Source organism: Danio aesculapii, chromosome 6 (assembly GCF_903798145.1).
Source record: "Danio aesculapii chromosome 6, fDanAes4.1, whole genome shotgun sequence".
Taxonomy (NCBI): Eukaryota; Metazoa; Chordata; class Actinopteri; order Cypriniformes; family Danionidae; genus Danio; species Danio aesculapii.
Genome location: NC_079440.1, coordinates 52,298,779 through 52,324,911, shown reverse-complemented (window position 1 = coordinate 52,324,911; position 26,133 = coordinate 52,298,779). Strand labels below are relative to the sequence as shown.

General features: G+C 36.4%; 1 protein-coding gene across 1 annotated transcript; it reads left to right on the top strand.

The window, feature by feature from the left end:
- Positions 1–522: 522 nt before the first annotated feature.
- On the top strand, positions 523–25,722 carry apcdd1l (adenomatosis polyposis coli down-regulated 1-like). Its single transcript, XM_056460489.1, has 4 exons — positions 523–906; positions 19,445–19,628; positions 21,137–21,665; positions 24,223–25,722. Exons 1-4 carry the CDS (start codon positions 846–848, stop codon positions 24,985–24,987), a joined length of 1,539 nt encoding a protein of 512 aa, XP_056316464.1. The 5' UTR covers positions 523–845; the 3' UTR covers positions 24,988–25,722.
- Positions 25,723–26,133: the final 411 nt, after the last annotated feature.

Genomic DNA, 26,133 nt, shown 5'->3' with positions numbered 1-26,133 from the left:
AATTTCTTCATATAGGACATTTTTTGTAATTTAGAGCTGATGTTTTAATGCTATCTGGAGTCATATGTCATATATTAACCGATTTATTTCGGCTGTTATCTCTACTTTAAACCGGCAAAGTCGAGTTCGAATGTCAACATACATAAAATGGCAAATAAAAAAAACTTTATTCAAGGATGGCAAAGCGCCATTGCTTTTTAACACCTACTAAGCACATATTGCATGTTTGTATGAGGTAAATGGAGAAAGGATTTAAAGAATTACAAAGTTTATGCAGAAAACCGTGTGCTTACTTTGCATCTGTCAAACTGTGTTTATATATGCGTGCGTGTGTATTTGATTAACACATTGATGTTGAATCTAATGTTGTGGGCAGGTTTCCCAACTTGCTGGCTTTGATTGTGCCCTTTTGCACCTTACCCAGAGTGCTCCCCAGAGGGTTAATGCTGGGAGGTTACAAGTTCCCTCCTCTTTTCTCTCTCTCTCTCTCTTTCCCTCCCTCTCACAAGACTCTCACTCCTCTCAGCTGAGTAACCCAAAGACAGACTCTAACAAGCTCCACACAGGTTTAACATCCCCACAGAGAGCACACAATCAACAAGGGACGGACTTTCAAGCACCATCAAGAAAGGAGATCTTGGAAAGTCAGTCAAGGAGTTTTACCGTGAATGGGAAACTTCATGCTTGAAGATGAAACTGATCAAAAGTGGATTACACTGATCTGCACAAGTGGTAAAATCTCATCTGGAATGCTCTCATTGATGTGACCGTCCTGGAGAATATAGAGGAGATTTTTTTTTTGAATCCTAGATATATTTTTAAAGTGATCTGGAAAGTCCCTGATCATGGCTGGGGAGAGACTTATTCACCTGCTGAGGACAATCTGGATGGTATTTCTCATGCAAGGTAAATTGTTGTGTTGTATTTTAACCTTCTCTTTCTCTTTCTAAATAAAGCAAATGGTTTTCAAATTCTTCAGAGTGCTTCGGAAGATAGTAAGCAAATAACTATGTATACTTCATTAAAGAACTTTTGCTTTTTTAATCATAACGATTCCCATCAGTACCAAATGGTTTTACATTGTGATGCCACTAAATAAGCTTTCCACGTCATACAAAGAGCTTTTCATCCTCTGGTTCTTCAGAAAACAATCTGGTGCTTTAAAGCGGAGGTTTTCAATAATGGTCCTGGTCATTTTGACTGTCTCTCTTATCTGACACACCCAATTCAGCTCTTGGAGCCTCCAATAATGAGGTGATGATATAAATCAGGTGAGGTTAAATAAGTGCGACATTCAAAAATGTGCAAAAAAAAGTAAATCAATTTAAATATTCTGCTATGAAGCACCTATAATGGAACAAAACTATCTTGACTAATCTCGAAAAGACTTTCTTCAGCTGATCCTGAAGAAACTTTAAACTTTGCTATCGTTTTTTTAGCAGCTACATTTATCCAAACTCACAAAATCAGTGTTATAAAATCCATAACATACTTATTTTTGAGTCTAAATGAATGACTCTCGCGTATTATATCAATAAAATTGCAAATAATTACAAAAATGTATAAGTATATTGTTGAAGTATACAGTGCTTAGCATATATAAGTACACCCTCACAAATCTATATTTTAAATTAATATTTTCTATAGGAAGCTATGCAATATTATATTTGTGCATATACATTAGATTTGTCAGTACTGAAGCCAAATCTGGAGCTTATCCAACAAAATAACTTACGATAACGGTCCAAAAACTAGAACACCCAAATTTATATGCTATAGAAAATATTAAATACAAATTTTAAAAAGAGGAAAAAATCAAGAGAAGCAAAAAAAAAAGGAAAACTTTAGTTGAAATTTTGTAGGTTATTTTTTTGCAATATTTAGCTTGAATTTAATTGGATTATCTTTCAATTTCTAAATATCTTTGGTGACTAAAATATTATTTTAATAAATATATCTGTTTAATAAATCTGCTTTGTTTAAATGCACCAAAATACATTGCCTATATTCACTGAGAAATGGATAAAATATAAATTTTCAAAATGGAGTGTGCTCAATTATGCTGAGCGCTGTAGCTTCAGAGCTTGTTTGTGTGTTAAAGTATAAGAGCTGCCAAGCAACAACACCTTCATTATCAAGACCAACATGTCTGAACATTTTCGTATGTATCAAGAAGGGTTTTCATACAGCGTTCCCCCCACCACTTCTGAATTTTACAAGTGTAATTTAGGATCTAAAGGAAGACACACATCTCTCAAGATCAGGTTCGGTTACAGTTTTGTGGTTTATTAAATAATTCCAGCTTTAATGAATCTTAATATACCCCATGCTACAACTAAACATTGCTTGAATTGCCAATAGTTTATGGAGGTACTCAAAAAAGGTTTTCTGCCTTTTGATTTTATTTAGTTTTTTAATTTAATTGTTTTTTTTCTGGTGTGACAAGTAATACAAACACACTATTACAAATGATCAGTGGCAGGGCTACTAAATGAAAAGCCAGGATGTATGCAGTGGTTACTATGGACAAAAGTACAATATTATAAAGAAATCCTGGTGAGTAATTTTAAACTGACATCGTCAAATAAGACCAAAAGTCTATTTAAAATATAGGCTGTTTCTTGCAGTTGATATCATTACTGATGCTTGTAGGGTATTTGCGCAAGACATGCTGCCTGTTTAAGACATGCAACTGGGCATAAATGTCTGGAAAAAACTCTGTTTGCAATAAAGTGTTCATTACAGATTACAGTGCAGATTCAGAATTATTAGCCCCGCTTTGAATATTTTTATATATCTCCAAATGATGTTTAACAGAGCAAGGACATTTTCGGCTAGAATAAAAGCAGTTATTAATTTTTTTTAAAACATTTTACGGTCAGTATTATTAGCCCACTTTAAGCTATATATTTTTACAATGACTTGCCTAATTACCCTAACCTGCCTAGTTAACCTAGTTAAGCCTTTAAATGTCCCTTTAAGCTGAATAGAAGTGTCTTGAAAAATATCTAGTCAAATATTATTTACTGTCATCATGGCAAAGATCAAATAAATCAGTTATTAGAGATGAGTTATTAAAACTATTATGTTTAGAAATGTGTTGAAAAAAAAGTCTCTCCGTTAAACAGAAATTAGGGAAAAAAATAAACAGGAGGGGCTAAAAATTTAGGGGGTTTAATAATTCTGATTGCAACTGTATATTATGACAAGGTTTCTGCAGGTTGCATCAAGTCAAATGTAAGACTTTAAAAGACCCATTTAAGACTATTAAGAATGACATTTTAGACTTACACAGGGTTAAACACTAAGGATTTTTTAATGACCCGGTATAATCATTATATAATCATATAATTGCCTTTAGTTATCTTTCCCTGATTATGGAATTTAATGGGGAATTTGTTGTAATAATGTCTAACTGCTGTTGAAAATACAAAATCTCTTTGCAATAAAAAACTTAAATGTAAAAAATTAAGGTTTTGTTGAGATGAATTGTTAGTGATTGTATGGATGTTGGCCTGACTAAGTGGCTTTTACTTGGACAAAAGCAAAATTAAGACCTGTTTAAAAGGATTTAAGACCTACAACACAACATTTCAGTAAATTTAAAACTTTTTAAGGCCTAAAATTTAGTTTTTTAAATTTAGACTTTTTGACACCCTGAATATTCAATTTGAATGAACTACATTTTGACAAACTTATTTTTTTCAATACAATTTAATAACTTTTTAGCCATTTTGTTGCATTTCTTTACAATTGTTCATTTTTAAATGTTTTTATTTTTCATACATTTTTGTTTAGTGTTTAGTTTTAGTTGATTTTGTACAAAAAACAAAACTTGACTTAAGTTGATTGAACATAAAACAATTAAGTTGTCCCAAAAAACTCAAGAATTTTGATGTTTCAGCTCATTTTAAATAAGTTGCAAAAAATAATTTTTGTGTTGTATTGAAAAATTCAGTACTTTAGCAGCACCGTTTATCATTTATTTTTACTTGTGTTGGTGAAAAAAAGATTATGTCTCCTTTAAAGCACCACACAGATGGTTTCCCAAAGAAATGAAGAATAAAAGTCACTTCAAAGACTTTAAGTGACTTTAAAGGTTGGACGTTTTACTTTTAAGACTGCGCGAGTAACAGAACTTTGGCTTGTTTTGTAGGAAAATGAGTGTAAGTCAGTCAGGTAAGGTTTAAAGAGATCCTAATATAAATGGGGAAAAACTTTGGCTGGACATGGTGATCTTATTCTCACCTTTCCCCACGCACCGCTCTTTTCACCTGTCAGTCTCCTCCACGGGCCCCGGACCACTGTTTTTGTTCCAGGCTCTTTTTAAAGTTAGCAGGGGTGCAGAAGAGGCCATTGTTTCCTGTGAAAGCAGATCACAGGGGTGGAACTAATGCCACCATTAAAATAATGATTAGAGTAGCAGGCCAGAGGCATTAATGACCCCTTCTGTTCCTGTGCCATTTAGTGGCTGTTTTTCTTCTACGCTCTCGTTCCTTTCAGTCAGGGACGGTTAGGGTGATGAAGAAAGCAATAGGCTTCTGTTCTCACTATCAGGCAGAGAGAAAGACTGGCGTAATTACACCCGCCCATCGGGTGACTCATGGCAGTTACCCATGACCTCAGGGGTCAGTATGTGTGCGTCTACGTGCAGCCTGTACTTTCTCTTTTCTTAAAAAACATGCTCTTCTTCTATCAAACGGCTTCATTAGATCTGCGAAAATGATAAATGGCTTGCCAGTAGGCTTGAATATTCAAAACCGATATTAAATACAATGCTATCCACATAAAAAATACTATAGCAGTTATTAAATGTACAGTGCATCCGGAAAGTATTCATAGCGCTTCACTTTTTCCACATTTTTTTTATGTTAAAGCCTTATTCCAAAATGGATTAAATTAATTTATTTCCATTAAATTCTACACACAATAGCCCATATTGACAATGTGAAAAAAGAGTTTTTGAAATTGTTGCAAATTTATTAACAATAAAAAAGCAGAAAAATCACATGTCTATAAGTATTCACAGCCTTTGCTCAATACTTTGTTGATGCACCTTTGGCAGCAATTAGAGCCTCAAGTCTTTTTGAATATGATGCCACAAGCTTGGCACACCTGTCTTTGGGAATTTTTGCCCAATTAGGATTTAGTTCTGGGCTCTGGCTGGGCCACTCAAGGACATTCACCGAGTTGTTGTGAAGCCACTCCATTGATATTTTGGCGGTGTGGTTTGGGTAATTGTCCTGCTGGAACATGAACCGTCGCCCCAGTCTGAGGTCAAGAGCACTCTGAAGCAGGTTTTCATTCAGGACGTCTCTGTACATTGCTGCATTCATCTTTCCCTCTATCCTGACTAGCATCCTGTCATATCCTATCTAATACTATAATATTGAATAAAATTTCACCAGATGACTTGAATAGCCCTATTTGGAAAGAATTCAGAACTTTACATTGATTTACAGGATTTTGTGCATCTGCATGAAATATTACAAACAACTTACAAGTAAAGATAACTACACCAGAGCAAAGATATCAATGAAAAACATGATTGTGATTCATGTTTTCATAATTTATTTTTTTTAAATAAACTTTTAACTTTTTTAAAAAACTTTTAACTTTTAAAAGTTTGAAAAAGTGACTTTGATTAACATTTTTAATAGTTTAGAGTGATATATTGTCTGGTTTGTTGTATATATGCTACAAAAACTTTGTTATAAACTGCCAATACATGTTCTGTTATTGTACAGACTTGTTTACCTCTATATACATTATTTTATTTCAATAAAAGTCACTTTGTTAAACTGTAGAGTTGAATTTTCAACATCAAAAGTCGACAGAGCAGAGATCAACATACCATAATGCAATTCACAAGCGTAAATAAACGGAAAACACTTGTGAATGCCAAAAAAGTAGTATAATAGTGTTGTATTTCCTTCACTTTATAATGAACTGCCAGCGTTAATTATTAATTAAAAATATTGTAGTGTACTTTAGTATTTACCATAGTAAACTGTGGTGTATTGTAGTATAATATACTCTGTAGTTGTAGAAAACTTGGTATATCGGGTAATTTGTTTGTTTGATTGATGTTGTATTAGCAACTTAAGAATTACCACAAAATATTAATTTAAGCCGTTTACTATAGTATGGTTCAAAAACATTATATAGTATTTACTAACAATCATTCATACATTAATTTTCCTTCGGCTTAGTCTCTATTTCAGAGGTCGCCACAGCGGAATGAACCGCCAACTATTCCAGCATATTTTAAGCAGTTGATGCCTTTCCAGCCGCAACTCAGTATTGGGAAACACTCATACACACTCATTTACACACACAGACAATTTAGCTTACCCAATTCACCAAAGTGCATGTCTTTGGACTGTGGGGGAAACCGGAGCACCCAAAGAAAACCCAAGCCATCACGGGGAGAACATGCAAACTCCACACAGAAATGCCAACTGGCCAGAGACTTTCTTGCTGTGAGGCGAACGTGCTAACCTCTGAGCAACTGTTCCGCCCTTTACTAACAATCACTATAGCATTTTTTATGTGGATGTATTGTAGTTGGCTCTAACTCTTAACTCTACACTGATTTAACATGGAAAATTATTTAACAAAACCCTTAACATCGATAAAGCATGAATGCTTTCCAATATTGGCAGAATAATTTTTCCAGCTATTCGGTACTGTGTGTTCCTGCTGTCCATTCCACCATTAAAAAATATGTCTGCTTTGTGATGCATGAGTAATATTCATAAGCCAAGGCTGTCAGCTGTTTACAGATAAAAGGAGGCCCAGCGCTTGTCAGAGAGACTCCAACAGATGCACAACTATTCAGAACAATCAGTCAGAGACAGGAGTGAAAGATCAGGCCAGTTGTTAATCGACTGTCATGTCACCTGATGTGGTATGAGGTTAGCAAGTGGTTATTTTAGAGCTGGTTGACATGCAAAATGGCCAAAATATTAATTCATTCATTCATTTTTGGCTTAGTCCCTTTATTAATCAGGGGTTACCACAACGGAATGAACCGCCAACTTATCCAGCATTTGTTTTACACAGCGGATGCCCTTTCAACTGTAACCCACAACAGGGAAACATCCATACGCACTCATTCACACACATACACTACGGACAATTTAGCTTACCCAATTCACCTATGGTGGCATGTCTTTGGGACTTGTATCGGAAACCGGAGCACCTGGAGGAAACCCACGTTAACGCGGGGGAGAACATGCAAACTCCAAACAGAAATGCCAACTGACCAAGCCGAGGCTCGAACCAGTGACCTTCTTGCTGTGAGGCGATCATGCTACCCACTGTGCAACCGTGACACCCTTAAAATATTTATTTTATTCTATATTTAATATAAATCTATACTTTTTGTATGATAAATGACTTTAGCTGTTTGTTCAAACTGCTTATTTAAAATGAGTTGAAAGCACAATCCTTAAGGTTTTTTGGGGGGACAACTTAATTGTTTTATGTTCAATCCACTTAAATTTGAAAAAACAATTAAGTTAATTTAATCGATTTGTGCTGAGACAACATGAAGAATTCCTTCTTGTTGTCCAAACACAAATTGATTAAGTTAACTTAATTGTTTTTGCAAATTTAGGTAAATTTAGGTGAACATAAGACTCAAGAACTGCGTTGCTTCAGCTTATTTTAAATAAGTTTAAATACGTTTTTTGAGTAGGGCGACGCAGTGGCGCAGTAGGTAGTGCTGTCGCCTCACAGCAAGAAGGTTGCTGGCTCGAGCCTCGGCTGGGTCAGTTGGCGTTTCTGTGTGGAGTTTGCATGTTCTCCCTGCATTCGCGTGGGTTTCCTCCGGGTGCTCCGGTTTCCCCCACAGTCACAAGACATGCAGTACAGGTGAATTGGGTAGGCTAAATTGTCTGTAGTGTATGTGTGTGTGAATAAGTGTGTATGTGTTTCCCAGTGATGGGTTGCAGCTGGAAGGGCATCCGCTGCATAAAACAAATGCTGGATAAGTTGGCGGTTCATTCCGCTGTGGCGACCCCAGTTTAATAAAGGGACTAAGCCGAAAAGAAAATGAATAAAGTTTTTTTTGAGTGCACAGTACAAAATGTTGGGTTGTTGTAACCCAGTGTTGGGTCAAATGTAGACAAAACTTTGGTTGGGTTTAAGCCATTTTGTTGCATTTCTTTGTAATTTTGTATTTTAAATTGTTTTATTTTTCATATATTTTTGTTTTCAGCTTTTGTTCATTTTGTACATGAAACAAAACTTGACAAATTTAAGTGGATTGAACATAAAAATCAAAGAAATAAGCTTAAACCATAAGAATTAATCACAAAAAGTGTGTTGTTTCAGAGAGTGTGATAACATTACCATTAAAAAACGTATTAAACTATACATTTATCCAGCAGGAATGCATAGTCATTAAAAAGTTTTTTTTTTTTTATCTAATAAAAGATTTCTGTTTTTAAACAGATGCTTTTCTTTTGACCATTTCAGTGCTGAAAAATCATGAAAAAGAAGAATTAATATTAAAACGCACATTGTCTGCCTAAGCTTCAGGTATGGGAAGAGTTACTGCAATTAAACCCTTAACTCAAATCCCAAATTTCTAAAATCTATGGGTGCATTTTAAGCTTGGATGATTGTTCTCTTACTAAAATTAAAAAATCTTGGGTTAATGAATTGGGACTGTTTAGAGGAAGAACGGTGGCTTGGTGCACTGCAGAGAATACGTTCTAGTACAATATGTGTTCGCCTTAGCCTGATACAATTTAAAGTATTTCATCGAATCCATTTCTCAAAAATCAGGCTGAAACGTTTCCCAATATTGATGACAGATGTGACAGATGTCATGCACCACAGTGTAATTAAGGTCATATGTTCTTTATGTGCCCTAAGTTACAGAATTACTGGATTAATTATTTTACAATTATGTCTAAAATGTTGCAGGTAAATATAGACCCATCCCCTGAGGTTGCCATTTTTGGGATTCCAAAGATTTGGTCCCAGTTCAATTCTAAACAACTTGATATTTTGGCCTTTACCTCAGTATTAGCTAGGCGTCTACTTCACTGAAAATCAAATAAGCCTCCAACTACATCCCAATAGCTTGTGGATACCATGCATTTTCTAAAGTTGGAAAAGGTTAGATGCTCTGGGAAAACTAATTTCTTTAAAGTGGAAAATGTTTATAACTTTAACTATCTTAACATCTTGCCTTCCATTTAATTAATGCACTCTCTTTCCTTTTTAATTTATTTATTTCGAAGTAATTTAATTGTTTGTTTTTAACTATTATTATCTTCATTCATTCATTTTCTTTTTGACTTAGCCCCTTTATTAATCTGGGGTCGCCACAGCGGAATGAACCGCCAACTTATCAAGCACATGTTTTGTGCAGCAGATGCCCTTCCAGCTGCAACTCATCACCGGGAAACATCCATACACTCTCATTCACACACATACATGTACATGGACAATTTTAGCTTACCCAATTCACCTATATCACATGTCTTTAGACTTGTGGGGGAAACCGGAGCACTCGTTGGAAACCCACGTTAACACGGGGAGAACATGCAGACTCCACACAGAAACGCCAACTGACCCAGCCGAGGCTCGAAACAGTGACCTTCTTGCTGTGAGGCGACAGCACAACCCACTGCGCCACCGCATCGCCCTATTATTATCTTATAGCGTTTAATTGTAAACATTTACTTTCAATGTTGACAATGTTTTTGAACATTGGATTGTGATTGTTGAATGTCTGCATTCAGTTGGTTGTAATTTCTGTACACTTTTATTACTCTTGTTTCCATTTTTCCCCTTATTATTATTATTATCATTATTGTATTTTTAGTTTTTTTTCTTAGTATTATTTTTCTTTTTTTGTAAAAAACAACCAACCAACCAACCAAACAAACAAACAACAATAAAGATAATGATATGTAACTATTTGTACTGAAATAGTTTTTGTTTTTTCACAATAAAAATGTAACATAAAAAGCATTGAAAAACATTGTCTTCTAGAAATATTAATTTAATTTAATATTTAACAAGAAATGTGTCTTGAGGATCAAACAAAATGAAGCAATAATGCTAAAAATGTGAGTTTGCATCAAAGAAATAAATTGCATTTTAAAATATATCCAAATAATAATAAGAAACTCAAGAGTCCTGCTGGTTAGTCAGTATCAGAGTTACAGAGTTAACCTTAGGGGCAACCGTTAGTTTGGAGAAGAATCTTTCTCCTAATCCTTTATCTAAATAAAAACAACTGCTGGATTAGGCGGGTTTAGTGTTCATGAAAAGTCAACAACGTGTAAGGAAGTTGAACGATGAGATAGATTCTGGGGGGAAAAAACTTTAAATCACACACATTCACCTCTGAACCGCTTTGTTCACAAATCTTATTCACACATCAATAGACAAACATACATCCTTCTACTGCTTTCACAAACATAGGCACAAACGTTCACACACACCTTTGTTGCCTCTAGCGCTCATATGCATGCACACACACGCTGGCTTTACTCCCTGTAGGAAACTTTACCTTTCTGTAACTGTACTTCATCAGACAAAAAGAGTGTGACAGAGAGAGAGAGAGAGAGAGAGAGAGAGAGAGAGAGAGAGAGAGAGAGAGAGAGAGAGAGAGAAAGAGAGAGAGAGGGAGGAAGCAAGGAATCTGAGCTCTATCCAAAGTAAATGAGGTGTAAATACGAGTTTTTACATCAAAGCAGGGGTGTGTGGGAGAGAGAGACTCACAAAGACTGCTAAATTTTGAAAGCAGCCATTTCATTTATGTGGCAGTATATAGCAGTACAGAGATGATGATGATGATGGTGTCAGATAGTGATATTATGGTGCTTTGATATATACACTACCTGACAAAAGTCTTGTCGCCTATCCAAGTTTTAGGAACAACAAATAATATCTTGACTTGTAGTTGATCATTTGGTATCAGAAGTGGCTTATGTGGAAGGCAAAGGCCTCTAGATTACACTTATTTTACCATATTAAAAGATGATCATGGCTTGATTTTTAATTATTTAATTAGGACAGTAAGGTCTGACTTTGCTTAGACAAAAGTCTTGTCACTTAACAGAAATAATGTACAGTATAGAATATAAAGTCATACTGCAGTGGAAACAGAATTAATATTGTGTATGACTCCCATGAGCTTGGAGGACTGCATCCATACATCTCTGCAATAACTCAAATAACTTATTAATAAAGTCATCTGGAATGGCAAAGAAAACGTTCTTGCAGGACTCCCAGAGTTCATCAAGATTCTTTGGATTCATCTCATCTTACCCCAGACATGCTCAATAATATTCATGTCTGGTGACTAGGCTGGCCAATCCTGGAGAACTTTGACCTTCTTTGCTTTTAGGAACTTTGATGTGGAGGCAGAAGTAAGGAGCGCTATCCTGCTGAAGAATTTGCCCTCTCCTGTGGTTTGTAATGTAATGGGCAGCACAAATGTCTTGACACCTCAGGCTGTTGATGTTGCCATCCACTCTGCAGATCTCTCGCACGCCCCCATACTGAATGTAACCCCAAACCATGATTTTTCCTTCACCAAACTTGACTGATTGGGATGCAGTTCAACAGATGATTCACTGGAAAAATCTACCTTCAGCCACTTCAGCCATCCAAATGATCAACTAGAAGCCAAGTTATTATTTGTTGCTCTTAAAACTGAGATATAGTGTCTCTGGATCATTGTTTTTAAATCACTAAATGAAATAAGTTAGTTTAAAAGTTACTTTGAGTTAACGTAAAAGAGCTATGGTAACTCAAAAACTGATTATGTTAAGCAGAACTCAAACCGAATGAGTTATGAATGAATTAGTTCTCATTTTCTGTTAACTTAACGTTAATACTATAAACAATACCAAAATATCTGAGTAGCTATATAGTTATCTCATACCGTTTAGATGAAGATTTCAGTCCAAAGACATGCGGTATAGGTAAATATAATAAACTAAATTGGCTGTAGTGTATGTGTGTGTGTGAATAATTGTGTATGGATACTTTATATATATATATATAATATATGCTGGAATGGCATCCACTGTGTAAAACATATGCAGGATAAGTTGGCGGTTCATTCAGCTATGGCGACCCCTGATGAATAAATGGACTGAGCCGAAGGAAAATGAATGAATGAATACTCTGAAAGTTTGACGATGTCAACATAAATAATGTATGTATATATGACTCAATACACATATATAAGTTTCCATTAGTTTCAAAACTTAAATAGTTTGCTGCAATTGGTTTCCTCAAACAAACTGAGTTAACTTATCAGGTTTTACAGTGTACAATATACACTGTATATGTACATACAAGATATGTCTCCTATACAGCAACTTTGGCAACTGTCATTCATGATGCCTTCCTCATATTTTCTTTATCAAGGAAATACCTCATTCATTCATTCATTTTCTTTTCGGCTTAGTCCCTTTATTAATCTGGGGTTGCCACAGCGGAATAAACCGCTAACTTATTCAGCATATGTTCTACGCAGTGGATGCCCTTCCAGCCGCAACTCATCACTGGGAAACACCCATACACATTAATTCACACACATACACTATGGACAATTTAGCTTACCCAATTCACCTTTAGTGCATGTCTTTGGACTTTTGGGGGGAAACCGGAGCACCCGGAGGAAACCTATACGAACACGGAGAGAACATGCAAACTCCACACAGAAATGCCAACTGACTCAGCCGAGGCTCGAACCAGCGACCTTCTTGCTGTGAGGCGACAGCACTATACTGCGCCACCATGTCGCCCAAGGAAATACCTAAAAAATGTAAAAAACGCAAAAAAACGTATGTATGTGCGAACACTTGATATTGGTATCACATGTAATTGGCATGTTATGGAATTTAACTATGGCAAATAAGTGAGAGCTGGCTACACCTAACATAAGCCTAATAGGGTATATGCAGAGCAAGTGTTTCTTCCCATACTGATAAACTTCTGGTGAACGGTTAATGTGACTTTTTTCCATTTTATAAGGTTCCTTTTAAAGCATTGATGTTGTAATGCCATTAAAATACAATCAGTTAAATAGACTTTGGCATTCATTTAGTTGCTCAAGCGTAAAACAAGTCAAGAAGCCGTTTACTCGCAAGCTCCCGTTAGAATCGGCAGGCTAGCACAGAAGCTCCATTGAATATACTGGGGTAAAATAAATGTTAAAGACATGGCGGGGGAAAATGTAATTTAATGCAGTGCTTCTTGCACAATCTGAGACTCACTTTATATCGGATATCACTCAGCCAGTGGAGATCCCTGATTTTTAAAGAAAACAGACCTTAAATGCTCCGATTTTGCAATGGCATACAGTTCACCGGAAACGTTTAACCCAGGTTACTGACAAATTAAAAGTCCTTTAGCATACTTCTGTATATACCCTATTTGTGAATCTCATTGAAATATTTCTTGATCACATTTGACCCCTAAATCAAAAATAATGCAAAGAAGGTAGCTCCCGTAGTAAATGTTTTAATCAAAAAGCGCAATGCAGTAATTTAAAATGATTCTCAATGGTCATAGCATGTAGATGAGTAAAAGTATTTCTATAGTTACCCACACGGAAAGAACCTACATAAACATATATGTTTTAATATAGGTTTTGATATAGGATTTTAATATTTGTGACATATATAAAATTGGCTATTTTTTGTTATTACATATATGTACAGTTATTATTAGTTACATATTATTAGTTATTACATACATGTATACATATAATATTGGAAAACAGCCAATTTTATATATGTCACATATATTACAAATCTATATTAAAACCTATATTAAAACATATATGTTTATATAGGTTCTTTCCGTGTGGGTTGTGTTGTGCTACCCCAACACTGGTTATTACATTTTAAAAAGGAAAATAAGAAGCACTTTCACTGCTGCTCAGGAGTTTTGCATCCAGTTGTACAACTGCACTTGAATAAATACCACAGTACATGTGTAAATAATAAAACTTTCAAAATTTGACCTAAAGTGAATTTAAACTAAACTAATTTTATTTCTACTGTCAAGTCAAGTTTATACCAACTAAATTAACTAAAAACTTAACTAAAAAAGAAAAAATAAATGACCAAGAACACAATAATGTTGCTAAAAAGTCTAATAAAAACAGAAAACATACATAAATTTGTTTCAAATGATAAAAAAAAACTAAAATACTGTTTAAATGGTGGTGAAAAGTACTATTTGTAATACAAATTAAAATGAATGAATGGAAAAATATGTACAATCTATTAAATTCAGAGCTTTTTGTCCTCTGAAATTACTTGTTTTCAATGTTTTAAATGAATGAATGATCAAAACCGGACTTGTGTCACTCATAGCCTCATGTTCATTCACATCCTATTAAACAGCCAACAAATGGCAGGAGGAACAGCGGTGGAGAGGAAGGGGATATTTTAGTTCTGGCCACTTTTCAGTAATGACGCATTAGGGCTGAGAGAGAAGCTGTCCAAATTGAAATGACAAATAAAAACAAATACATGAAACCAGTCAGAGGTACTTTTGCTAGCCTCGCTTCTTCTATAAATCAATGTCTCCAGTGTGTGTGTGTGTGTGTCTAGGGGTGTTGAATGGTAGGAATATTAGGACAGGTAGTTTACTTTGGCTCACACTAAAGGGAATTGCCTATAAGCAAAGAGACCACACACATTCTACCACAGCGCCCTCTGCTGACAAATATCATGTACTGCGGGTTTGACTCACTGAGACTCGGTCAGTGGAATAGAAGGAACGAGATTATTTATCAGCTTTAGGATTTTACAATGAATTCCTCACAAAATATGTAAACACGCGTCTCTACAGTGAAAACCGAGGAGTCTCAAAAACAATTAAAACGATGTTTACAAGTAGAATCAGTAACTCCATGAAAAATGATCCAAAGACAGCAGATTTTAATAATAATAATAATAATAATAATAATGAAGAAACGTAGTTAGTTTTTTCGATATTAGCAGAAGCAACCGTTGACAAAAGGGAGCTTGGGAGTCTTATGCTAAAGCTAATGAATTTGCTTACTTTTGTTTTGGTTATTAAAATGTTGGAAAATGTAATATTTGCTGGTTATGTAGCTAATAACTGTTATACAGCTGGTGTGGTTACAAAAGTCCTGCGCAAATCACAAACTAAATAACGACATTTATATTATTATTTTAGTAAAATAGTGATATCCCTGCAGAAAAAAACAGCTTAGGCTGGTTGGCTGGTTTTAGCTGTGACCAGCCTGGTTTTACAGGGGTTTCCAGCCATTTCCAGCCTGTTCTTAGCTGGTCAGGCTGGAAAATGACCAGCTAAAACCAGCTTGACCAGCCTGGTTGAAGCTGGACATAGCTGGTTTTGGCTGGGCTCCCAGCCTTGCTAGGCTGGTTTTAGCTGGTCATCTCCCAGCCTGACCAGCTAAAAACAGGCTGGTTGACCAGCTAAAACCAGCCAACGAGCCAATGCTGATTTTTCAGCAAATATAGCTTATCAAACATAGCTTAATATCGTATATAACATACAAATTTAGTTTTAAATAAGGTTAGTGAGTATGTGGTGTGAAAAGACAGAAAGGATTAGAATTCAAGCAATATGGGCAACTACACTATAAAAATATATATATGTTCAATCAGTCATGACAGCATATGTTGTAACTTATTAAACCTAATTAATCATGTTCTAACTTAATTTTATAAGTTATGCAAGCTTTTTAAGTCAGTTTAGCATAATATAAGCTTAATGGACTCATAATGGTAATTTTATTCAGCTTAAAAATGTATGGCAACCAGGATTTTGACAGTGTAGGCTACTTAGACTGAAAGATGACACAAATGAACATGAAACATGCTTGCATTGCATTCAAGATAAACATGTAAAAAAGCCTCAGCTTGATTAGAGCAGATTAACTGTCAAAAAGACCTGTAAACAGGCAGCTGAGAAGCACATGCTAATTCTACCAAACACCCTCACATTATTATGATCTGCAACAAGTCTGCTTTCACACTGGCTCCACATTGAGTGAAAAACTCTCAGAGTCTGGATTCCTTTCAAAGAGTATGAGGAAATAATTCCCTTCTTTAGGGAGCAAACAACTAAAGCCCCAGCATGACATGCTCAATAAATGCTCTGTAATCAGACTTTTTTAGTGCCATGGTTAACAAATGGGAATAAATGCTTTTGGTTTTCTGAAAGCAGATAGGCGGTTACTTTGTTAAACATTCCATCTAACTAATTAATAAACTACTAGGTAAACATGAGGTAGATATATTTATTAAAAACCTACCTTTTAAGGGTAGTAAATTTAAAATAACTCACTTTTTATGGTAGCTGTTATGTGATTTTTAAATGTGATTTCAAATATAACTTTAATATAACGTTTTTTTATGGATATATCCTTGTATGTATCGATTAACTATAGTTTTAATATGTATGTAAAGCACATTGAGATGCTACTTTTAAAGGTGCTATATAACAAAGTTTGGGGCGACGCAGTGATCCAGTGGGTAGTGCTGTCACCTCACAGCAAAAAGGTTGCTGCTTCGAGCCCCAGCTGAGTCAGTTGGTATTTCTGTGTGGAGTTTGCGTGTTCTCCCCGTGTTTGTGTGGGTTTCCATGCTCCGGTTTCCCCCCAGTCCAAAGACATGTGCTGTAGGTGAATTGGGTAAGCTCAGTTGTCCGTAGTGTAAGTGTGTATGTCCCAGTCCTCCAAAAACTAGATTTTACAAAACATCAATATGGTGAGGCTAAATATCAACTTTGATATAAATAAATTTAGTATTGTCGGTACCAATAGCCTAGTGGTTAAATGTGCCGACATATAGTGCTCAGGACGACCTCAGTTCGATTCCTGGCTCGAGGTCCTATGCCCATCCTTCCCCTCTCTCTGCTCCCAATGCTTTCCTGCCTGTCTTCTATACTATCCTATCACAATAAAAGGTAAAAAAACCCTAAAAATTATTATTATAAAAAAAAGTTTATTATTATTATTTACAGACTTTATATTTTACCATTAATTAAAAAAGCTGGTTAAACTTTGTATTCTCACTAAGTAAAGTTTATTTATAAACTAAATTCGAGAGAATCACGTGCTTATGATTGCAATGCACCAATCAGACGATTCCTAAGCTACTATAAATATCCTAGGTTACGTATCACAGCCATCTTCGTTTTGAAGAATGCCCCCTTCCACCCCTACTCCTCCTCCTTCCTAAATGGGTGGCATGGTGGCCCAGTGCTCAGCACTGTTGCCTCACAGCAAGAATGTCTCTGGTTCTAGTCTTTCCCAAGCCAGCCAACGTTTCTGTGCGGGTTTACACGTTCTCCTCGTGCTCACGTGGGTTTCCCCCGGGTCCCCCGGTTTCCTCCCACCATTCAAAAACATGCAACTTAAGTTTGACTAATCCAAATCAACACCATAGACATGATCATACCAAGTTATCTCATTCAAAGAGCAATTACTATCTGCTCTTCAGCCACTATAACAGGGGAGTTCTCGAGATCTACCTGAGCTCAAACTCCACTCTCGCTTTGCAATGGGAGGGAACCCCGGGCTCGAGGATCTTATGAGCTCAGGGCTCTCTCCTGGCATGCCAAACAGCATGCCAAACTAGCTTTATTATCAATCATCAGCTTAGTGTGAAGTCTTGAAACATTATATGCTGTTCTTTGGGGTGAAATTCATCCTTGCTGTTTTTATTTGCAATGATTATCTGATATTTAATAAATGAAGTCCCAATGTTTTTTTCTCTCCCTTCCTTCCTCTTTAGAAGACATCTGATAGAAGTGTATGTTTTTTGTGCTCGTACAGTGAAGCACTTCTCAGCATGTAACTTCCCAAAGCTCTCCCTCTGCTAATCAGGTTTGCAACACCATATACCTACAATGTTCTTACTCAAGGACAGCCATTTGGTCAAGGAGATTAACCTATCATACAAAGATACCCAGTGCCATGTTGACAAATTTCACTCCTCATGAGTCGGAGCCATGTTTGCTTTTCTGTCAGTTTAAAAAAAATGTCAAAAAATTTTTGTTGTTGGCCAGCTCCTCATATCCTTTCCCATTCCCTTGAAGATGGTGTCTGATTGAAGTGACATGCCAAACCCCTGGCCTCCCGCCCTTCGCCACAAATCGTGGATTGGATCTATATATGGCTCTAATAGACCTCATCACGTTTCATTACACGGAAAATTACAGAAATGCAAAATCCTTCAACCACTTCCAGTTCAGCAGAATCCTGTTTATGGACCGTAAAAGACCATGAAGTGAAAATGCTGCTCTTAGAGAGTTTTTTTTTTTTATTTTATTGCTGGAGGTATCAAAGCCTTTTGAAGTGTCTGAGGTTTTTTACAGGCTTAATTTATACGGAAATGCAGCTGCAGAGTCATGAAAAGAGATCAGCACATTATTGTAGACCTTCTGGAACAATCCCGTTTAGACTTAGCAACAACAGTCCCCATAATCTCTTAATTGTATGTTTAGACCAGAAAATGCATTTAAGTTTGGGGAATTAAAATGCAATTTCAGCTATTTTTAATTAGGAAAACTGTTAGTTAACATGACATGAAAAAATGAACAATTCTCATTTTTAATGGGAAATTACAATACATTTAGGAGATTTTTTATGAACATGTTATTGTAATCTTTGATTTAAATCGCTTATACCTCTTCAATGATCTCTCTTTACTGAATACCTATTGGGATTAACTTGTCAATCACATGAAATCCATGAATAACCAACCACAACCATCCAATTTTTGATTCAGATTTTCTTTTTAAAGGGATAGATCATCCAAAAATGAACTCTTCCTCATCATTTACTCACACTCCAGTGGTTCCAAACTTCTTTTGTTGAACAAATGCAAGATATTCTGAAAAATGTTGCATAAAAAAAGCAATTAGCTATGTTTCCATCCACATGCACATTTGCACATTTTGGATATGTGTATAAATAAGCACATTTCTTCATAATTAAATGAAGAAAAGATTCACGCAGCTTCTCCTACCGCAGCAAACTCCACTTTTACTTTTGATATTTGGTGCCAGTTAATCAAGAAGTGACGATTTTGTTCTCTTTGACTCATTGGATGGAAACGATGCTTTATTCACGTCTTTTTTGCGTTATTCCTGTTTTGCGCATAAATTTAATTTGCATCTTTGGATGGAAACATAGCTACTGATGTCCATTGTAGGAACAAAAAAAATCTTTTTAAAGTCAATGGCTCTCCCCACCTAACTTTCTTCAGAATATATTCCTTTGTGTTCAACAGCAGAAATAAACACAAATAGGTTACGAACAAGTGGAGGACGAGTAAACGATGGTTGAAATTTCATTTTTGGTGGACAAAACCTTTAATATAATCTAAACTTGTTAATCTAAATTTTAAACATGATTGGAAATGATTATATTTTCCCTCTCTGTCCTCAGTTCTGTGTGTAAGGGGCAGTAAGCTTTGGGAAGTGCCCACTGCTCCTCTCGTACCCCACACCAACCTCAGCACCCGACTGTTCTGGGAGCCACAGTGCCAGGCTAAGCTTCGCCACCTACAGACCGAAGGGAGAATCACAGCCACAATACCACCAAAACTAGAGGGCCACTGGGTGTCAAGCAGGTAAGAGATATTATTTTGGCTGTATCCAAAATCGTTTACACACAGAAAAAAAATAGTTTTCATTCATTAATTTAAGTGGACTATATTAGTGGACTAATGTAGGGAATATTGAATGAGGGTTGGGGGGGAGGGGGATTTCGGATACAGCCATAATCAATTACCAGCCATGTTATAGGTAGACCTGTTCAACTGCTTGTTAATGACAATACCTAATGAGCCGATCACATGGCAGTAACTCAATGCATGTTGGCAAGCAGACGTGGTCAAGATGATCTGCAGAAGTTCAAACTGAGCATCGAAATTGGGGAAGAAAGGTTAAATCAAGGGGCCATTTTTGTGGTGCCAAACGGACTTTACTATACAAATATTTCAGAAACTGATCTTTTCACAAACAATCATCTTTTGGGTTCACAAAAAATGGTCCAAAAAGAAAGAACATTTCCAGTGAGCAGTAGTTCTGTGGCAGAAATGGTTTTGTTGATTGATTGATAATTTGATTCATTCATTCATTCACTTTCCTTCGGCTTAATCCCTGATTTGTAAGGGGTTGCCACAGCGGAATAAACCACCGAAAGTCAGAAAATTGTCTGATAGCTTTAAGCTGGCCTGAAAGCTTTAAGCTGATAGAAAGATAGTAACTTAACCACTCATTATAACTGACAACCCCTTTAAGATTGAAGCGGATGAGCTACAGCAACAGAAGATCAAACCAGTGCCACTACTGTCAAAAAGAACAGAAACCCAAGTTAAGGTACACAAAGGTCACCTAAATGGTTCATCAGAACAACAGAAAAAGGTTTTCTGCTCAGTTTAATTTTCTGCTATGACATTCAGATGGTGGGGTCAGAACAAACACAACAAAATGAAAGCATGAATCCATACTATCTTGTATCAACAGTTCAGACTATCAGTGAATTTGTGTTTTTTTTTTCTTAGCACACTTTGGGTCACTCAGAACCAACTGACAATCATTTAAACAACACAACCTGCCATGTCCAACCCTTTATGGCCACAGTGTACTCGTCTTTTGATGGCTATGTCAAACAGGATAGCACAACATATCACAAAGCTCAAATCATGTCAAATAGGTTTCTTCATTAGTTCAATTCACTCAAATGTCTTTTAAAGACATCAGATCTCAATCCAACTGAGCACCTTAGGAAAGTGCTGGAAAATTATATAATCATAATGGAGGTGCAGCCAACAAATCACTGTTTAAACCAGGGATTCTCAAACTCGTTCCTGCAGATTTATCTCCAACTTGCCTCAACACAACTGCAAATATGTTTCTAGAGAGCCTAAGAGCTTGATTAGCTAGCCTAGGTGTGTCTGAATGGGATTGGAACTAAACTTTGCAGGACACAGGCCCTCCAGGACCGAGTTTGAGAACCCATGGTTTAAAAACAATGCTCGAACCCTTAGAATCGCATCACATTATAGAAGAAAATGGTTTTCAATTGCCATGATGACAAATCCATTGACTTGAAACCTTTTGTTTTCATACTCAGATGTGAAGTGAGGCCTGGTCCAGAATTCCTCACTCGATCCTACACATTCTACCAAAGCCCCACACGTCTCTTCAGGGCCCTCCAACACTATTATTCTGACAGCGAGTGCCACGTCCCAACCTACTCTCTTGTGATCAGGGGTAAACTACGGCTCCGCCAGGCCTCGTGGATCACCCGTGGAGCCACCGAAGCAGAGCACCACCTCCATAAAGTAGGGATGGTCATTCACAGTCAGAAGGCCATCCATCATCTGGCGACCCGCCTGCCCTCCTCCTGCCTGGGACTCAAAGCTGAAGGACACCTGGTGCTTCATCGCTTCTATGAACTCTTCAGTGCCAAAGCAGAGAAAGACTGTCTGGGTGCTCTTGGGTTCTCCATGATGGAGCTGGAGTTGCTGCGGGTGGAGACGCATCATCATCCACACAGCAGACCGGCTCAGGAGCTGTTCTTAGGGGAAGTTCACACAGACTGGAATGAAAGGGTGCACTATAGGCCAAGTGGTTACCAGGAGCCATTGCAGAATGCAATGGTGAGAGTTAAGACTACTTTTTATTTGTTGCTTAAAAGTGGCTTTGGTATGCTTATATGATTGATATGATGATTATACAGACCCCATAGTTTTTCACAATTCTGCGATTGCTGAATCCAACGCAAAATCGACAAAAAGTCACAAATTTTTGCGATCCTGCAAAATTCTTAATTTAAATGCAAAATAATTGCAAAAAATGTCAATAATCTCATAAAACATCCAATTCAAAACCACATAATCAAATTATATTTATTTTAGTTTGCAATTAATTGTTTTACATGACATATAGATATATGCAGCGCACGTGATGTATGACGTGAAAAATGACGTCTCACCTGCACCCTTACATGAAGGGGGGATGTTTTGCAACCTATGCAGTAAACAGACGCTGATAAAGCAGTAATTTACATGTGAAGTCAATGCAAAGATGGAATTAGACATCCTATGGAGCGAATTGTGCGTTTGACGAGCTTTAGACTGCAAAGAAAGTGGGGAACAAAGATCTAACAAACGGAACAGTGGAACAGACAGAAAAGCAAGCAGCTTACAATGATGGAGATTAGTTCAAGGATGACGGCCGCTGAAAGTGACTGAATTGAAGGACATTACTTTTGCTTTATATGTATGGCTGGTTTAGTGCATCAAATCGATAAATGATTTTGTTATTTTGTTTTCTAATAGTTTTAATAACTAGTTATAATAATAATAGTTATAATAGTTAATAGTTACAATAGTTTTAATAACTCATTTCTAATAACTGATTTATTTTATCTTTGCCATGATGACAGTAAATAAAATTTTACTAGATATTTTTCAAGACACTTCTATACAGCTTAAAGAGACATTTAAAGGCTTAACTAGGTTAATTAGGTTAACTAAGCAGGTTAGTTTAATTAGGCAAGTTATTGTATAACGATGGTTTGTTCTGTGGACTATCAAAAAAATATATAGCTTAAAGGGGCTAATAATTTTGACCTTAAAATGGTTTTTAAAAAATAATTTAAAAAAAACTTTTATTCTAGCCAAAATAAAACAAATAAGAATTTCTCTAGAAGAAAAAATAGTATCGATCATATATATATATATATATATATATATATATATATATATATACAAATTTGACCTCAAATTTCTGGCAATTACCACCACAAAATCAGTCATTTTAAATCACAAAAATTCACACAAAAAATTGTGAAAAACTAGGGGGTCTGATTATATTCAGTGACCACGGAGATAACAGCAATATATGTAGACATTTTAAACTATTTAGTGACACCAGTGAGCATTGAAATTACTTATTGGTTGTTCATACTCATGCACATATAACGTACAAAAAACAGAATGTAGAGATTGATATACTTATGTCATGCCAAAGTTGTTGGCATGCAATGAATGCATGGAAATGCAACAATGTATACTATAGATAAGATTTTTATGAACCATTTTAAGTCTTGCCAAATTTATAAATTCATGGCAGCTTGCCTAAATAAAAGCACGTCCAGCTTTTATTTTTTTCAGCACTGGCACAAATAATTCAATATTTATTGTCTCTGAAAATGGAGGTTACTTTCTCATTGCACTAGAGCCAACAAAATATTCCTTGCCAATTTTAAAAACTATTTTCTACTAATATTAAAGCTTTTGACTAAGCTAGTTTAACTGCATAAATAAGTTTAGAAATAAGCTCTTTCCACTACACAGAAACAAATGAATGGTTGATGTATATATTATTACAAAATTTGGGGTTGGCATCTTTTTAATGTGTCAAGTCTCTTTATATCTGATGCTCAAAAAGACTACTACAATCAAGAAAAAACCCATAAGTGTTCAGTTCTACATTGATACTCCTTTACATATAATTCTAATGCTGATTTGGAGCTCAATAAATATTTTCTATCATTATTATTATTATTGCGTAATAATTATGAACAGCTGTGCTGGGATAACGGCACAGTGGCTCAGTGGTTAGCACTGTCGCCTCACAGCAAGAAGGCCGCTGGTTCGAGTCCAGGCTGGGTCAGTTGGCATTTCTGTGTGCAGTTTGCATTTTCTCCCCGTGTTGGCGTGGGTTTCCTCCAGGTGCTCCAGATTTCCCCACAGTCCAAAGACATGCGCTATGAGTGAATTGAATAAATTGAGTGTGAATGCAAGAGTGTATGCATGTTTCCCAGTACTGGGTTGCAGCTAGAAGGACATCCGCTGTGTAAAACATATGCCGGAATAGTTGGCGGTTCATTCTGCTGTGGTGACCTGAAATATAGACTAAGCCTAAGGAAAATGAATGAATGAATGAGTTCTACTGTGTAATTTAATTGTGGAAATTTTTTTTTCCAGTTCTTTGATGAACAGAAACTGGAAAAGAACAGCATTTATTTGAAATGTGAACTTTTCACAAACATTATAAATATCTTCAGTGTCACTTTCTATCAATTTAACGCATGCTTACTGATTAAAATGACCTTTTATCATTCCAAAAATGTACTACTTAATGCTATAATAATAATAATCAAAAAAACATTTTAATACAATCAATAAAAACACTGTTTTTCACTTTCAGCATCACATCCACCCATGCCCAGTGTGCAGCCTGGTATATCGAGCCTCAGAGCAGCATCCGCCCATTCTCCCTCCATCCCCTTCCATCCCTCTGAATCTAAATGGAAACTGGGTAAGCCAACGTTGCGAGTCCCGTCCCGCCGTCCTCTTCCTTACCCGCCTCTTTGCTTTCAACGAGGAGCAACGCACTTGGGAGGGCACATATCATCACTACTCTGACCCAACATGCCGCCAGCCTAGCTTTACACTATCAGCATCAGGTCATTACGTTAAAGTAGGACAATCCGTAAAAGTACGTGGAGCCACCGAACTCGTCTTCAAAGTGACAGGTGCAAAAGTGATCGTGTTCGACCGGGCGTTGTTACGAGAATTGAATTCAACGCAAAATGGAAGATGTGGACAAGCAGGTGGATGGGAAGCAGGCACTGAGCAAGACATAACCTGGACGAAGGGTTGCGATGCATTGGGGATACGACTTCCACACAAAGAGTATGAGCTGTTTAAGATGGAGGTGGATCGTAAAGGTCATCTGCTGTTATTCAATGGGGAAAGGCCTACGGATGGATCCAGCCCAGAACGACCTGCAAAAAGGCCAACGTCCTTTCAGCCACCAATGGTGCAATGCAGCACAAGCATCAGGGTGGAGCCGCGCCACAGTCCCTACAGTGATCATTCAAAAGCACCAAAGAAAAGCTCTGCTAATGCACTGCACTCTTCGGTGATCCTGCTAGTGCTTCTGAATACATGGATTATTCATCTTTTCTAAAACACGACAAGCCATATACAGTGTGCACATTGTTCAAATTCTGCCCTGTTTATGATGGACTTACAATCTGAAAAACTGGAGGATCCTTCACTTAGGTGCTTCGACAAAACGCTTGCTGCAAATGCTCTGAAATAAGACTTTAATCTGAAGAGAGTTTCATTTAGCAAAAATGTACATAGAAAATCTTTTTAATCATATACTATATCTGCATTAATTTTAATGTCTATCATGTGTTTGATATTTGAAGTAATAAAGATAAATGCCACATTTAAAACCCATTTGTTCTGTAGAATATACATTTACCGACATTCCAGCAGAGTTACCGAACAACAACAGTGAAAAGCAAACTATGCACCAATGGTATTGATATTAGGGCGGGGTTTTCTGTGTGACTGACCAATGGGAGACTTTAGAGTTGTGGGTATCTTTCAGAAATAACCATTATTTTTATAATTGGAGTGCGGAAAGGACACATTTCAGATTTAAAACCAAAGACATGGGGAATATGGATGGACAATCAGATGACTGCGAATGAAGAAATGAGAATTAATTTGAATTGAAGCGCACATATGGACTACATCGGATATAAACTACTCTGTATTCTCAAGCATTAGTCTGTTGTCTTCAAGACTTGTCTCATTCTTCCATCTAATAAATTTTATGTAGCATTAATCTGTTAATAACGGTGAGGGTGAACATATTTATTGCTACCATTAAAGTAATTTTGATAAGAAACTCCATGGATGTTTTATTTTAAACATTTGTTTGCATGTTTACACTCAGATAATTTATCGTGTGACCATTAGGTGAGCTCTTGCACAATGATTCAATTCTCTACATCCAATCTTGAATACATGTGCAAGACATTTGAAAAGAGCTGTCATATGGCTTCCACATTATGCTGGCGCTCGCCAATATCGAAGCGCGAGTTCTCAGAAATCTGCGCACAATTCTCTCCCACTGTTTATTTGGAAGAGCAGGAAGTGTTCAACTCATTCAGTCATTAGTTTAGCAGAGCGTGCAATTTTCTGTTTTTACAGAGTGGAGCGATTCCTTGTTCTGGAGGCAATCTTTGGAAGTAAAAAAAACATTTCCAAGACCTCCAAATGAATCTGTCAAACATAAAGGGTATTCATGATACTGATT

Coding starts and splice junctions, on each gene's coding strand:
- apcdd1l (XM_056460489.1), top strand. CDS start 846: ATGGCTGGGGAGAGACTTATTCACCTGCTGAGGACAATCTGGATGGTA. Junction 907..19,444: donor GATGGTATTTCTCATGCAAG/GTAAATTGTTGT, acceptor CTCTGTCCTCAG/TTCTGTGTGTAAGGGGCAGT. Junction 19,629..21,136: donor GGCCACTGGGTGTCAAGCAG/GTAAGAGATATT, acceptor TTTCATACTCAG/ATGTGAAGTGAGGCCTGGTC.